General features: G+C 42.5%; 1 protein-coding gene across 5 annotated transcripts in view; it reads left to right on the forward strand.

Annotated features, from left to right (window-relative positions):
* Window positions 1–5,808: 5,808 nt before the first annotated feature.
* RUFY1 (RUN and FYVE domain containing 1) overlaps window positions 5,809–15,831 on the forward strand; it is a 55,774-nt gene continuing 45,751 nt past the window's right edge. For 3 of the 5 annotated variants that reach the window (XM_081231712.1, XM_081231714.1, XM_081231715.1), the window contains exons 1-2: window positions 5,809–6,098; window positions 15,220–15,393. In XM_081231712.1, coding sequence (XP_081087838.1) covers window positions 5,825–6,098; window positions 15,220–15,393 — 448 coding nt within the window. In that variant the 5' untranslated portion in view covers window positions 5,809–5,824. Of the gene's footprint in view, window positions 6,099–14,884; window positions 14,953–15,219; window positions 15,394–15,831 lie in introns of those variants that run through there. The other 2 variants (XM_081231716.1, XM_081231713.1) reach the window with 2 other exon arrangements.

The following is a 15,831-nucleotide window of genomic DNA, read 5'->3' on the forward strand; positions in this document are numbered from 1 at the left end:
AGGTAACTTATTTTTGTTTTCATTATTCAAAATAAAACCTCAATCAAGGCTTTTGTGAGGATTTTTCAGTCCTTTTGTTTTGTGGCCACACTGTACAGCTTGCGGGATCTTAGTTCCCCAACCAGGGATTGAACCCGGCTCCACGGCAGTGAAAGTGCTGAGTCCTAACCACTGGACCACCAGGGAACTCCCTAGGATTTTTCAGTCTGGATGAAACACTGGCTTCTATTTCATATGGATTCACTTTTTAATATATCTTTTTATTTTTTATTATAAAAAGTCAGACATTCAGAAAAGTAGAATACATAATAACTCTCCTATACTCATTACCTAGATTTCAAAACTGTCAAGATCTTGCCATGTTTGCACCAAATATTTTCTTGTGCTGAAGTATTTTAAAGTTAATTACAGTCGTCATGAGGTGTTACCACTTGATACTCTAAATCAGTTCTAAAAAATAAAGGCGTTTTCGGGCATACCCACAACCCATTATCACACTGAACAAAATTAACAAGAATTCCATAATATCTAATATGCAATCCATATTCAAATGTTCCCAACTGACAAAAAGAAGTCTTTCCAGCAGGTAGTTCCAGTCTCATCAGGGTTGCCCATTCCACCTGGTCCAGGGGATGCTGTGCCTTCTAGGAGTGTCTCACTGTTTACTACAGGTGCTGTCTCCCTTCTTCCTTTCTCCCCTAGGTTTCCTAAAACCCAGTCACACGAGCTTCATTGCAAGTGCTCAGTGGCCACCTGTGGCTCCTGGCCACCGTACAGAACAGCACAGATCTAGAACATTTACATCCAAGGGTTCTATCAGACAGTGCTGTTCTAAAAGCTTGTTTTGTTTGTAGGTAAACATTTATGGCAGAAGACCATAGCCAATGGTGTGTGCTTCATATTGCATTGTTCAGAAAAATGATTTGACCTTAATTGGCCATTCTTGGCTCCAGGGTACCAATTATGTCCAGATAGTGAAACTCTCCTAGATTATGAAATGCAAATCAAAGTGTACAAAATATATACATATGAGACAAAATTAGTAAAGTGCTCCCTACTGATAGGCCAACTCACAGTCCCAATGAAGCCACAAGGATCCATCTCTTTGGCTACCACTTTGGTCTCAATCAAGTCACCCAAACATCCTGGGATGCTGCAAAACTCAATCTCTAGTCCACACCAAGGAGAAAATGAGCAATCTGCAACTGCAGCACATAGATAAGACAAAGCCTCCTGCCACAGGGAAGCAAAGGGAGATTTGAAAGCAGGAAGGTGAAAGGATCAGCCCGGGGTCTTGGAAGTGCTTGGCTGAGGTGTCTAGAACAGATGGAGGAAGTAAAGCTGCAAGGCACAAGGAGGTGTCCTGGAGACTGACTACAAACCAGGCAAGAATCCATTCAGGCAGTGGTACTGGGCATAGACGGGCAGGGCCTGATTTGAGAGATGGAGTCTGAGAATCCTCCAAAAGACTTTTTTTTAAGTGAGAGTGATGGCAATGGGCAGAAGAAGGAATCACACTCAGCAGGAGGCAGCAGAACAATGAAATCCAAGACACGAGAAACAAGTCTGAGAAGAGAGGAGAAAAGGACTAGGTCCAACCACACAGAAGACATCTGTTAAAGTGCTCTTCTGGGCATATATCCAGAACAGACAAAAACTCTAATTTGACAAGATACGTGTACCCCATATTCATAGCAGGACTGTTTACAATAGGCAAGTCATGGAAGCAACCTAAGTGTCCATCAACAGATGAATGGGTAAAGAAGATGTGATATATATATATATATATATATATATATATATATATGAAATAGAATATTACTCAGCCATAAAAATGAGTGAAATATTGCCATTTGCAGCAACATGGATGGACCTAGAGATTATCATACTAAGTGAAGTAAGTCAGACAAAGACAAATATTATATGATACCACTTATATGTGGAATCTAAAAAATAGTACAAATGAACTTATGTACAAACAAATACAGACTCACAGACATATAAAACAAACTTATGGTTACCACAGGAGAAGCAGGGGAGGAGGGATAAATTAGGAGTATGGGATTAACAGATACACACTGCTATGTATAAAACAGATAAATAACAATGATTTACTGTATAGCACAGCAAACTATATTCAATATCTCCATAAGAAAAAGACTTCTGTTATGTTAAACCACGAAGATTTGGGGGTTATTTGTTACTGCAGCATAACCTAGCCCGACAGAATATTAAAACTACTCCCCCAAAAAAGTTTACGTTTTTATGCAAAATGGAATTAGGTTCCAGCCTCTGATCATTATAAACAAGCTTTTCACCTACATGATTGACACTGGAAAGTAATGAAGGATCCAGACAGTTCTTCCAGACTACCTAATACCCCGTCTACCCTATTCCAGTAAAGACTAGTAGCATCCCCTCAAACATTGTGAAAATTCAAACAGCAAGCCCACAAATTCCTCAGTCACTCCCCACCCCACTCTCCCCACAGAAAATAACTGGCCTCCAGGGACCAGACAGATCATAAAAACTAGTTAAAGGAGCTAGACCAAGATGCCAGAAGAACCTGGCTTCTAAAAGGGCAGCCATCTACAAACAGTAAATGCTGGAGAGAGTGTGGAGAAAAGAGAACCCCCTCCTACACTGTTGGTGGGAATGTAAATTGGTACAGCCACTACGGAGAACAGCATGGAGGTTCCTTAAAAAACTAAAAGTAGAGCTATTGGGTTGGCCAAAATGTTCTTTCGGTTTTTTCTGTAAGATGGCTCTAGTAGCACTTAGTTGTCTTTAACTTCATTCCAAACAATCGAACATGTCAAAAGTGGTTTGCGAAGTTTCATGATGGAGATTTCTCACTGGACGATGCTCCACGGTCAGGTAGACCAGGTGAAGTTGATAGCAATCAAATCGAGACATTAATTGAGATCAACATTATACCACACGGGAGATAGCCTACCTACTCAAAATATCCAAATCAAGCACTGAAAATCATTTGCACCAGCTTGGTTATGTTAATCGCTTTGATGTTTGGGTTCCACAGAAGTTAAGCGAAAAAAACCTTCTTGACCATATTTCCGCGATTGCGGATGCGATTCTCTACTTAAACATAATGGAAAAGTTCTGTTTTTTAAAACAAATTGTGAAGGGCGATGAAAAGTGGATACTGTACAATAATGTGGATTGGAAGAGATCGTGGGGCAAGTGAAATAAACTACCACCAACCACACCAAAGGCCGGTCTTCATCCAAAGAAGGTGACGTGTTTTTTTGTGTGGCTTTTTTTTTTTTTTTTTTTTTTTTTGCGGCACGCGGGCCTCTCACTGTTGTGGCTTCTCCCGTTTCGGAGCACAGGCTCCGGACGCGCAGGCTCAGCGGCCATGGCTCACGGGCCCAGCCGCTCCGCGGCATGTGGGATCCTCCCGGACCGGGGCACGAACCCGTGTCCCCTGCATCGGCAGGCGGACTCTCAACCAGGGAAGCCCAGTGATGTTTTTTATATGGTGGGATTGGAAGGGAGTCCTCTATTATAAGCTCCTTCTGGAAAACCAAACGATTAATTCCAAGTACTGCTCCCAATTAGACCAACGGAAAGCAGCACTCGACGAAAAGCATCCAGGATCAGTCAACAGAAAACTCATAATCTTCCATCAGGATAACGGAAGACCACACGTTTCTTTGATGACCAGGCAAAAACTGTCACATTTTGGCTGGGAAGTTCTGATTCCTCTGCTGTATTCACCAGAAATTGCACCTTCGGATTTACATTTATTTCGGTCTTTACAAAATTCTCTTAATGGAAAAAATTTCAATTCCCTGGAAGACTGTAAACGGTACCTGGAACAGTTCTTTGCTCAAAAAGATAAAAGTTTTGGGAAGATGGAATTACAAAGTTGCCTGAAAAATGGCAGAGGGTAGTGGAACAAACGGGTGAGTATGTTGTTCAATAAAGTTCTTGGTGAAAATGAAAAAGTGTCTTTTATTTTTACTTAAAAACCGAAGGCACTTTTTGGCCAACCCAATACCATATTATCCAGCAATCACACTCCTGGGCATATACCTGGAGAAAACCATACTTCAAAAAGATACATGTACCCCAATGTTCATTGCAGCACTACTTACAACAGCCAAGACATAGAAGCAACCTAAATGTCCATCAACAGATGAATGGATAAAGAAGATGTGGTACATATATACAATAGAATATTACTCAGCCATAAAAATAAAATAATGCCATTTGCAGCAACATGGATGGACCTAGAGATTATCATACTAATTGAAGTAAGACAAAGACAAATATCATATGATATCACTTATATGTGAAATCTAAAAAAGTGATACAAATGAACTTATTTACAAAATAGAAACAGACTCACAGACTCAGAAAACAAACTTATGGGGACTTCCCTGGTGGTGCAATGGTTAAGACTCTGCCTGCCAATGCAGGGGACACAGGTTCGACCCCTGGGCCAGGAAGATCCCATATGCCACGGAGCAACTAAGCCCATGAGCCACAACTACTGAGCCGGCGTGCTGTGACCACTGAAGCCCTGTGTGCCGAGAGGTGCTCCGCAACAAGAGAAGCCACCGCAATGTGAAGCCCACACACCACAACGAAGAGTATCCTCCACTCGCTGCAACTAGAGAAAGCCCACATGCAGCAACAAAGACACAACGCAGCCAAAATAAATTTAAAAAAACAAAACAAAACAAAAAAACCGTATGGTTACCAAAGGGTAAGGGGGGGTGGGAATAAATTAGTAGGTTGGGATTAACATATATACACAATGCTATATATAAAATAGATAATCAAAAAGCACCTACTGTATAGCATCGGGAAGTCTACTCAATACTCTGTAATAACCTAAATTGGAAAAGAATCTGAAAAAGAATACATATATGTATAACGAAATCACTTCGTTGTACACTTGAAACTAACACATTGTAAATCAACTACACTGATAAAAAATTTTTTTAATTAAAAAAATTTTAAAAAGGGCAGCCAACATCCAATCCACCAGTTTTTTGCCATCAGAGAATATACTGAGTTGCAAAAGATTTATGTCTCAAGAGAAGGCCAATATCCAAATTTTAATGTAAAATTTTTTTGATTTCTAAAATCTGCAACTTAAATTTTTTTTTTTTTTTTTTTTTGGCTGTGTTGGGTCCTCACTGCTGCGCGCAGGCTTTCTCTAGTTGCTGCGAGCGTCTGGCCCAAGCCACAAAGTTGAGTAACAGATAGTCATCATTATTATTATTCTCGTCTGCCATGTGCTCCTTATTTAATTGGTTTTATTATTATTATCACCATTTAACTAATTAATAGCAGAGTCCGGATCTTCTGATTCCCAGTCCACCACAGGGTGCTCTTTCCTGCCAAGTTGTCGATTTTAGCTATTAAAAAAAAAAGTCCTGTTTTCCTGCCTCACCTGTCCCACAGTTTCCTCACCCGCTCTTTTAGGGCTTGTTCTGAAAACTGCTGCAGAAAAATCACTAAGTAGAAGTAAAGTATGAAATGAAAATGAAAAAGAGGAAATAGTGTCACAAAAAAAACTACGGCCATGTGGGCTGTGCCCAAGCCAGGTTGGATGCACCACAACAAAAGGAGAAAGCCCAAGAATAACATCCACGAAAACAAGTCCTCCCAGGTGATGAGAACGTGGGTGCTTCTTATGATTTGCACTTTCCCGAGCTTTTTTAAAATGATAGAAAAGAAAGGAGGGCGATAAAGAGGAAGGCCCGTCGCGAACACGAAAAACTAGCAGCAAGGGCAAAGCGCCCGCCCGCGCCGAGCCCGCTGCCTGCCGGGGCCACGTGACAAGACCAAGATGGCCGACGGGGAAGACCGGTGCCGGGCGGGGCAGGAGCCGGGGCCGGAGCCGGGAGAAGAGTTTGAGATCGTGGACCGGAGCCAGCTGCCGGGCCCAGGCGAACTGCGGAGGGTGGCGAAGCCGCGTGCGGCGGCGGAAGGCTGGTCGGCGCCCATCCTGACCCTGGCGCGGAAGGCCACTGGCAACCTGTCGGCGAGCTGCGGAAGCGCGCTGCGCGCGGCCGCTGGGCTGGGCGGCGCGGACGGCGGCGCGGACGGCGCGGCGCGCGCAGGTAGGCTCCGGCTGGGCGCGACCCACGAGCTTTCTGTGGGACTGTTGGTGGGACCGAGGCTGGCAAGGGTGCTTAACCGACTCATCCTGTTAGACAGGTTGTTAAAAAAGCATCCTGTTAACTCGCCTAACTACTCGTCTGTTTTCTTTATACCGTGTGTCCATGCCGAGATAAATACGTGGGCGTGGGTGGCCTGAGATTGGGGCGACTTCACTTCTAGTTGTGTTCCCCAGGCAGCATTCTTATTCTCACTGGTGAACTTTACACTTTAAAATGTACGAGTTTAAGCTTAGGTAGTCCTTATTAATTTTTAAAGGACTTACTTAAGAAATGAAACAGTACTGTTCTCTGCTTTAAATCTCAAAATGCCATCCTGGCTCACACCTCCAGTTGTTGACGGCGCATCCCGACTCACCGGGGAGTCAAAGCACCAAGGCGGAATTAAGGGGTTGAGGGTTCCAGGTGAGCTCTACAGCCAACTAGCTGTGTCATGCAGAAAAGTCATCACATATCCCAGCCTGTTAAATAGGAATTTTGTGGTTCACCCAATGATCTCTTATAGTCCTTTTAAGCCTTTGTCATCTATAACAGAGTTTCAGAAAGTGAGTAAGAATGGAAACATTAAATGATTATGATATTTAGAGTGTGACTTAGCCCTGTAAAGCCAAATATTTAGAGCTGTGCCAACCAATACAGTAGCCACTACCCACATGTGATGTTTAAATGTTAAAAATTCAGTTCCTCAGTCACAACAGCCACATTTGAAGTGCTCAGTAGTCTACACGTGGCTAGTGGCTACTGTATTGGATTGTGCAGTGAGAAGATTTTCATCACACGAAGTGCTGTGGGGCAGAGTTCACTAAAGACTGTGGCGTGCTCTCTAAGAAGCATTATAGTGTGCCTTTGAGGTTCCTTTTTTTTTTTTCACAAGTACTCTTTTTTAATATTTATTTTATTTTTTTTTTTTGGCTGCGTCAGGTCTTAGTTGCAGCACTTGGGATCTTCATTGAGGCGCACACGATTCTCTCTAGTTGTGGCGCGCAGGCACCAGGGCGCCTGGGCTTTGTGGTTTGCTGTATGAGGGCTCTCTCATTGAAGCGTGCGGGCTTAGTTGCCCCGCAGCATGTGGGATCTTAGTTCCCCAGCCAGGGATCCAACCAGCGTCCCCTGCATTGGAAGGCGGATTCTTTACCACTGGACCACCAGGGAAGTCCCTGCCTTTGAGGTTTCTTCATTCCATCCTGTCCAATGTATATTTGATGTACAAGTCAGCGCTGGCACCAGGATAGTGAATTGTGACAGTTTCATTGGTTAAGAAAGATTAATGAGTAAAGTTTAAAATCTGACTTGAGATAGAAAACAATATTTCTTTGGCGATAGAAAGTAGGACTAGAAGGTAACGAAGGAGCCTGTTTGACTCAGGAATCTAGTTGCCACTAGCTCGCTACCTTTACACACATCAATGGGTGTTTGACTGTATGCCCACCATTGGTGGTCAGTCCTGAGAGTCAAGGCATGGGGTCTTCTGGAGGCTTCTTAGTAAGCAAATAATACATGTTAACTGTTTGGTGATAAGTAAAATGTGCCAGTGCCTAGAACTGTGCCTAGCACAGAATAATAAATATTTGTTGAACAAATGCATATTTGAAAAATACTTGTTTTCTATTTATGGTAATGCTATAAATAATACCTAGCACTTATATTGTGCTTCCTAGGTGCCAGATATTAGTCTTAGGTCTGTACATACATTAGTTCATTTAATCTTCACAATAATCCTAGGTGATCGCTGAACTGGCTTCATGATGTGCAATCAATGCAGGCTTTAATCAGTGTGATTGTGCAGGGCCAGGTACTCAGAAGTGCCCCATGATAGAAATTCTTACGAATTTTATCTTTGAATTTGTATTAAGTGAAGTCTGATGGGACAAAGGAGCATGTGTGGGGGCCTTGGAGCCGGGCTTTTGTGTGGTCCCATCTTCCACTGTCTTCCTGGGACAGCTTCTCGGCTGCGCTGGTCCACTTGAACTACCCTGGGGCTTCTCCCCACCCCTCCCTGACCACACTGCACGACCAGTGCTGCCGCAGGGAGGGTTGGAGTTATGCTGTCTGACTTTCAGGGTGGGGCCAGGTATGCACTGGCCTGCCCCGGGCTGGCAGCGCCACAGCACATTAGGCAGGCACTGGGCAGCAGCCTCTCACCCACCCAACCAGATAGGGACTAACCCTGCAGGAAATTGCTGTCACTTAAGGCCATGGGAGGGAGAGGTTGACTTCATGCCTCCTCCCACATAGCCTGCCCCACGTGGTAGGTACCGTTATTATCCCCTATTTATAAAGAGGGAAACTGCATTAAAGAGAAGTAATTTGACAAAGTTACTTAGAAATGGCAGAGCCAGGACTTGAACCAAGCCAGGCTGCCTCTCAAGCCTGTGCTCTTAGTCACATCACCTCAATGCCTTGATGCCTTTAAATAATTTTCTAAGTAAAATGCTGTAATATATACATATGGATTTTTAATTAGTCAATTTAAAGAAAATATTAAGTAAATAACTGCCACTCAAATCTGGCGAAAATTGTAAACATGGCTTACTGAGGGCAGAAGTGTGGGGAACACCTGGGATGAGCTATGTGGCTGGTCTCCGAGAGTAACACAGATTTGAAGCCATCAGGTAGGACAGGAGTGGGGATGGGGAAAAGGAACTGAACCCTGGGTAGCATGCACTGCAGAGGCCTCAGAAAAGCAGGTCAGGAGAAGATGGCGGCCACCACTCCAGTCAGGGCTGGCTCATTTCATCTCTTTTCCATTGATCTGCTTATCTGCTTACAAAAGCAGTGAGAACAGAGATTATTCAGAGGGAGTGGTGAAGGAGCGGAGACTGAATGTGAGCAGCACTCTTGCCAGATAAAATTTTTTTGGTGATACAGGTTTAAGGAAAAAGCTGTGGAATGTCATGGAACGTGGAACGCTTTGAATACTTGTTTTAAAATCTTATCCCACGTGGGGTCTGGTAACACAACTTGCCACAATGATTGCATTCTCTGGAGTTATCTTGTTTGGTTTTTTGGTATTTTTTCTAAAGGTAATACACATGGTAAAACAAAAACAAAAATCAAACTGTACTAAAGGACACTCAGTGTAGAATAAGTCCTCCTTCCCAGAAACTGTCCCCAATCCTACTGTATTTCAGAGTGTCTGTGCCTGTAACATGTGCTTTGATCTCTATACACACAGTTTTCACACAAACCACAGTATACACACACAGAGTTCTACATCATGCTTTTTAAAGTAATGCCTCCTCCTAAAGCAGTGGTCCCCAACCTTTTTGGCACCAGGGACCAGTTTCATGGAAGACAATTTTTCCACAGACTTGGTGGGGGGAATGGTTTCCGGATGATTCAAGCACATTACATTTATTGGGCACTTTATTTCTATTATTATTACATTGTAATATACAGTGAAATAATTATACAACTCACGATAATGCAGAATCAGTGGGAGCCCTGAGCTTGTCTTCACTTGCCACTCACTGATAGGGTTTTGATATGAGTCTGCAAGCAATTGATTATGGTCTCTGTGCAGTCAAACCTCTCTGCTAATGATAATCTGTATTTGCAGCCACTCCCCAGCACTAGCATCACTGCCTCAGATCATCAGGCATTAGATTCTCATAAGGAGCACACAACCTAGATCCCTCGCATACACAGTTCACAGTAGGGTTCGTGCTCCTATGAGAATCCAATGCCGCCGCTGATCTGACAGGAGGCGGAGCTCAGGTGGTAACGCGAGTGATGGGGAGCGGCTGTAAATACAGGTGAAACTTCGCTCACTCACCCGCCACTCACCTCCTGCTGTGTGGCCCACTTCCTAACAGGCCACAGACCAGTACCGGTCCGTGGCCCGGTGGATAGGGACCCCTGTCCTAAAGGATGAATAACAAAACACACTGAAGAAGTCATTCTTTAATTTTAAAAGTATTTAGATATATATTTGGCATTAGGTAGGTGATATGTGTTATACCTTTCTCTGTTGTCTTCCATGGCACATTTTTTTTTCCATGTGTCAGAGCACTTCTGCACAAGTGATATTGCTCCTTCCGAAATGAAGTACAATGACTGTTTCATTTCACATTGCTGAACTCCTTAAGCTAGCCATTGAGATAAGTGAAAATTCTGGAAAATTAGGAAACTGTAAAGTGGTTTTCTTCATTGTCAGTACAGGGTAACACCATACTGTATTATAAGATCTTTCAAGACACCAAAGGGCTAATCAAAACTAAAACTCAAATTTATAAAGAATCTAGTTAATTCTGTATAATTCAGAACCCGATCAAAAAACAAAAAAACATCTGTAGAATCCACTCCCTGAAGTGAATACTTATTCTCTACACCAAAGGTATAGAGCAGCCCTTTGAGATGTTTGTGGCTGGTAGTTGCATTTTTTTCTATCCTGCATAGTTTATACTTAAATGCTTTTAGAAGCATTTAAAATTTTTTTAGCCAATTACCAGGTTTTCCATAAAAATCCAGATCACCAGCTTCTCCTGAAAACTCCCATCTGGCACATGTGATCAATCAGCATTCCTCCAGCAAGAAGGTGGCTGCACGTTCTCTCCAGCTTGTCCTCTCACTGGGTCACTCTTTTATGTTACAGGCCCAGCCCCTCTACAACAGTCAAGGTCGAGATCGCTGATCAGACCATTTACTTGGCAATTCAATAAGTGTAGAATTTTGTGACATTCTGTGTGTTGTGTTGAACTATTATTAACAAAGCTTAGAGATGTGAACAGCTTAGCCAAGGTCACAAAGCTAATAAAACTGAGAGATGAAACAGCTTAAAGATCCTTCCAGCTCCAATTTTCCATGAGCCTACATTGAGCTCAAGTGGGAATAGGTGACTAACCCAACCAGGGCATGGATGAGATGACTGCAGAACACTGCTGTGTTCCCGGGAACGATGGTAGGAGCCACTGCCTTAAGCACTAGTCTTCACGTTGTTTGTTCACATGACCCCTTAAAAAAAAATCTTCGGCTTTTAAAGTTGATACATAAAATTCTTCATCATAATTTTAAAGTTTAGAATACATTTTCTGGTTTATTGTAAAATTGACTTTTTAAAATAAAACCATGCTATCATTCTTTTAAGTGTATCAAGTGGTATATAAATACCTTAATGATTTGATAACACTACCATCCATCTTAAAAATAAATAACAAGTTAACTAATATTTGAAATTTTTACATTTTTCCCCTTTATTCCTTGGACTTGAATTTCCAATCCACTTACATATGTTTAAATTTTTTTTATTGGTCATCCTATCATACATCTCAGAAAAAAATACGTAAATTAATTAAAATGTAATAAACTTTTCTTGTGACTAAAGCTGAGTGTATAAAATATTTTTTTCTTGGGCTTCCCTGGTGGTGCAATGGTTAAGACTCCGCCTGCCAATGCAGGGGACACGAGTTCAAGCCCTGGTCCGGGAATATCCCACGTGCCACGAGCAACTAAGCCCATGCACCACAACTACTGAGCCTGCACTCTAGAGCCCACGAGCCACAACTACTGAAGCCCACGCGCCTAGACCCCATGCTCTGCAACAAGAGAAGCCACCACAATGAGAAGCTCACACACCGCAACGAAGAGTAGCCCCCTCTCGCCACAACTAGAGAAAGCCTGTGCTCAGCAACAAAGACCCAGTGCAGCCAAAAATAAATAAATAAAATTAATTAATTTTTAAAAATTTCTTTTTCTTCTGGAACAAATTACCATTAGAATTATTAGTAATGCTAAGTTAATTAAAGGAATATAAATATAATTTTATAAGTAATTATACGTAAATTTTTCTTGGAATTACTTCTCTTCATGAGCTGGTGTTGGTTTTTTCATTAGCATGTACTTGTAGATGAATAAATATATATTTACTGATAAAATGTGATAGGACTCAGAATCAATTTTATTCCTATTTTTTGATTTTTTATAGATGTGATCCTTGAGAAATCTGACTCATATAAATAAGAAATAGAAATGGACAGGTTTTTTTTTTCCCCATTGGTAAATTCTACCAAACATTTTTTTTAAGTTTTATTGAAGTATAGTTGATTTACAATGTTGTGTTAATTTCTGCTGTACAGCAAAGTGACTCAAGTATGAAATGGACAGTTTTGTTATAGTAATGTTGTTCAATCTTTGAACTCCTTCTAAGTTATATGCCCCAACTCACATTGATCTAATGTCAAAATTTTGACCATTTTCGTTGAAATATTCATTTTGTTCAAATGAAAATCACCTTACTTGCAAAAGGATGCAACCTAGTCACATTAAAGAAATTTCTCTACCTCTGGGAAGTTCCCAAAAAAGGCTTTATCAAGACTTATCAGATGATAATTATGCCTTATAATTCTTTCACTTTGTCTAACTCAGAACACTCAAAATGGTTGGGGATATCTAAACATTGCTTATTTCATTACACCTTGCCAATACAATATTTTTTGACAAAAAGAGTTAGTTTAGGGAATTCCCTGGCTGTCCAGTGGTTGGGACTGCATACTTCCACTGCAGGGGACACGGGTTTGATCCCTAGTCAGGGAACTAAGTCCCATATGGCCAAAATTAATTAATTAATTAATTAATTAATTAAAAGTTAGTTTACATGTACTTGAAATCCATTTTCATCAAAAACTTGGAGCTGCAGTTTGGCTCATTTAATTTACTGAACGTGTCCATCAAGTTAATGGCACATCCAAGGGATGAGTATTGAGACTGACTGAAAACAATTATATATATTCATATTTGTGGGGGAAATTTTTTTTTTAACTCTCTAAATTCAGGATACCCAGCAGGGGGCTGGAGACCAACCCTCTCTCCCAAGACCAAGTTTAAGTTCAACAAAGCAATGAGAGACTGGAAGCTCTTCCTGTTTTGGGTGACTTGATTAATCATCAAAGGAGGTTTCACCTCCATTTGGTGTGAGACTTTCTGCACCCCAGGTCAGTGCATCAAGAGGAAGATATGGGGGCTTCCCTGGTGGTGCAGTGGTTAAGAATCCGCCTGCCACTGCAGGGGACACGGGTTTGCGCCCTGGTCCGGGAAGATCCCACATGCCGTGAAGCAACTAAGCCCATGCGCCACAACTACTGAGCCTGTGCTCTAGAGCCCATGAGCCACAAGTACTGAAGCCCGCGTGCCTAGAGCCCATGCTCCGCAACAAGAGAAGCCACCGCAATGAGAAGCCTGCGCACCGCAACAAAGAGTAGCCCCCACTCTCAGCAACTAGAGAAAACCCGCGTGCAGCAGCGAAGACCCAATGCAGCCAAAAATTAAATAAATGAATAAATAAATACGTTTATTTTTTTTAAAAAGAGGAAGATATGGGACAAGGAGTGAATTGTGGTTCTTCTGTAGAGTGGAAGAAGAAAGAGTGCCTGTGAAACTTGAGGATCTAGAAATCGACTTCCTTAAAATATCTGGGCCTGCCTAGCCCTCCGTAGGACTTCCTGCGTACGTATTCCCATTCGAACAACACTAGACTTCCTTTTTAGACCGGGGATTGGTATCTTCTTTACGAATAGATCTTTACAAATTGCTTCTGTGGTTATTGGTCTATTCAGGATTTCTCCCTCTTCTTGTTGGGGTTTTACAATTTCTATTCCCTTTGCCTGTCATCCATTTCATTAAACTTTTCAAATTTATAAATGTAATACATAAGATTCTCTCAAAATTTAAAAATAATTATACCACTCCCACCCAAATGCTTTACTTAAAGTCCACTTTTCTTTTTCCACACCATGATGAAAGGTTTAGACCGATTTTTCTTTCCCAGCAGCTGTCCTCTTGGGTTTTGATGAGAATTTAGAATTTTCAGTCCCAGGCTGTCTCTAGTCTCAACCATATTTACTTAATACCTGTATTATAAATTCACAGTCATAATATCATTCTTTTCGATTTACCTACACATATATATGCTCTTTTAACTATTTATATGTCCATATTATTTACTGCCCATGAAATAAAGCAGGTAGACAAAGGATTAATATCCAGAATATACGGACCAATAAAACAAAGGCAAACAAATAAAGAAAGTTAAAAGATTTAACAGGCAATTCATAGAAGGAATAATAGGAGACAAACATGAAAAGCTGCTTAACACCTGTAATGAACAACTGCAAACTAAAACAATAAGATCCCCACCCCACCCCACGCCCAATCCATTTAAAAGACCGAACGATGGCGCAGGTGCGGAGGGAGGGGCGCGTTGGCCCGGGATATTTTTCCTTCCGGGAGTAGGTTATAGTTTGGGGTCTATATTATTAATTTCTCGAGTGACAGTTTCCTGGGCTTGCGATGACACTTGGTAAGAATTTGTCATGGATATCTGATATTGACTACAAACTTTTACTCTCAAAGTGACAAGGTTAATGGAGTTGAAAAGCAGCTGAGTTCATTTTATTCTAACGGTTTTATTTACAAAAGAAGTGTAAAACTCGTAATTGTCCACTAATTGTGGACGAAAGATGGGTAACAACGAAAATTTGAGTCCATTACTGAGGAACTGATGCTTCCCCGAAGGCTCCGGCTGGCACTATCAGGCAAAACAACCGGCTCAGAAAGCCCTGTGGCCGGTGTGCGGACCAACACAATCAACCCCGGAAGCCACTACCTCCGTCCGGACGGCTGAAAAGTCAAAATGGCGCCCGTGAGCTCCATGGGCGTGGCCTCGAGCTGGACTCCTCCAATAGGAACGAGAGGGGGAGGAGCACTTTCCCAGCAAGCCTTCTTGCTTGGGGCAGGGCTTCCTGGAGTTTGCGCCCTTCCATTAGTCAAAAATGGAATGGGGCTGTGGGAGAAACCATTCGCGGTGAGTCTTGGTAGGGTCGTCGCCGTAGCAACGCGCTGAGCTACCTGGGAGAGTCCTCTAGAGTCTGACCCACGTCCCCCGCCGCCCACAGGCGGCTGTGACCTCCCGGGGTCAGGGCCCGGCTGGCTGCGATCCCCGGTTAACCCGCACGTCCGCGTTCCGAGCAGACTGCCTGGCCGGTCTTCCCTCCATTGTTCCGCGTCCAGCCTCCTCACCCTGGGCGACACTCAGTCCACTAACGAAGCTGTCCCCGCTTCTGTCCTCCAGTTTCCAAGTGCCAGATGATGGAGGAGCGTGTCAACCTGATGCACATGATGAAACTCAGCATCAAGGTCTTGCTCCAGTCCGCCCTGAGCCTGGGCCGCAGTCTGGATGCAGACCATGCCCCCTTGCAGCAGTTCTTTGTAGTGATGGAGCACTGCCTCAAACATGGGCTGAAAGGTGAGCCTGAGGGCGGGTTCGGGGGCTTGAAAAATTCGGGCTAGCTGTTTCCCAGCATCATCAATGCCAAACGTTGTTCTGGGTGCTGGTGTTGTTCTTGTGCACACAAGACAAACAGTGCACAAGAGAAACAAGGTCCCTACCCACAAGACGCGACATTCTAGAGAAGCGCTGTCCAATAGAAATGCCGTGCAAGCCACATGTGTATTTGTAATGTTCTAGTAGACACGTTTAAAAAAACGGAAAAGAAACAGATGAAATTACTTTTAGTAATTTATCCCAATATAGCCAAAATATTATCATTTTGACACATATAATCAGTATAAACCTTACTAATGAGATATTTTGCATTCTTTTTTACACTGAGGCTTCAAGATCCACCGTGTGTTTTATACTTACAGCACATCTCAATTGCACTGGCTACATTTCAGTAGCACT

Source organism: Mesoplodon bidens (genome assembly GCF_964165515.1).
Source record: "Mesoplodon bidens genome assembly, chromosome: 4".
Taxonomy (NCBI): domain Eukaryota; kingdom Metazoa; phylum Chordata; class Mammalia; order Artiodactyla; family Ziphiidae; genus Mesoplodon; species Mesoplodon bidens.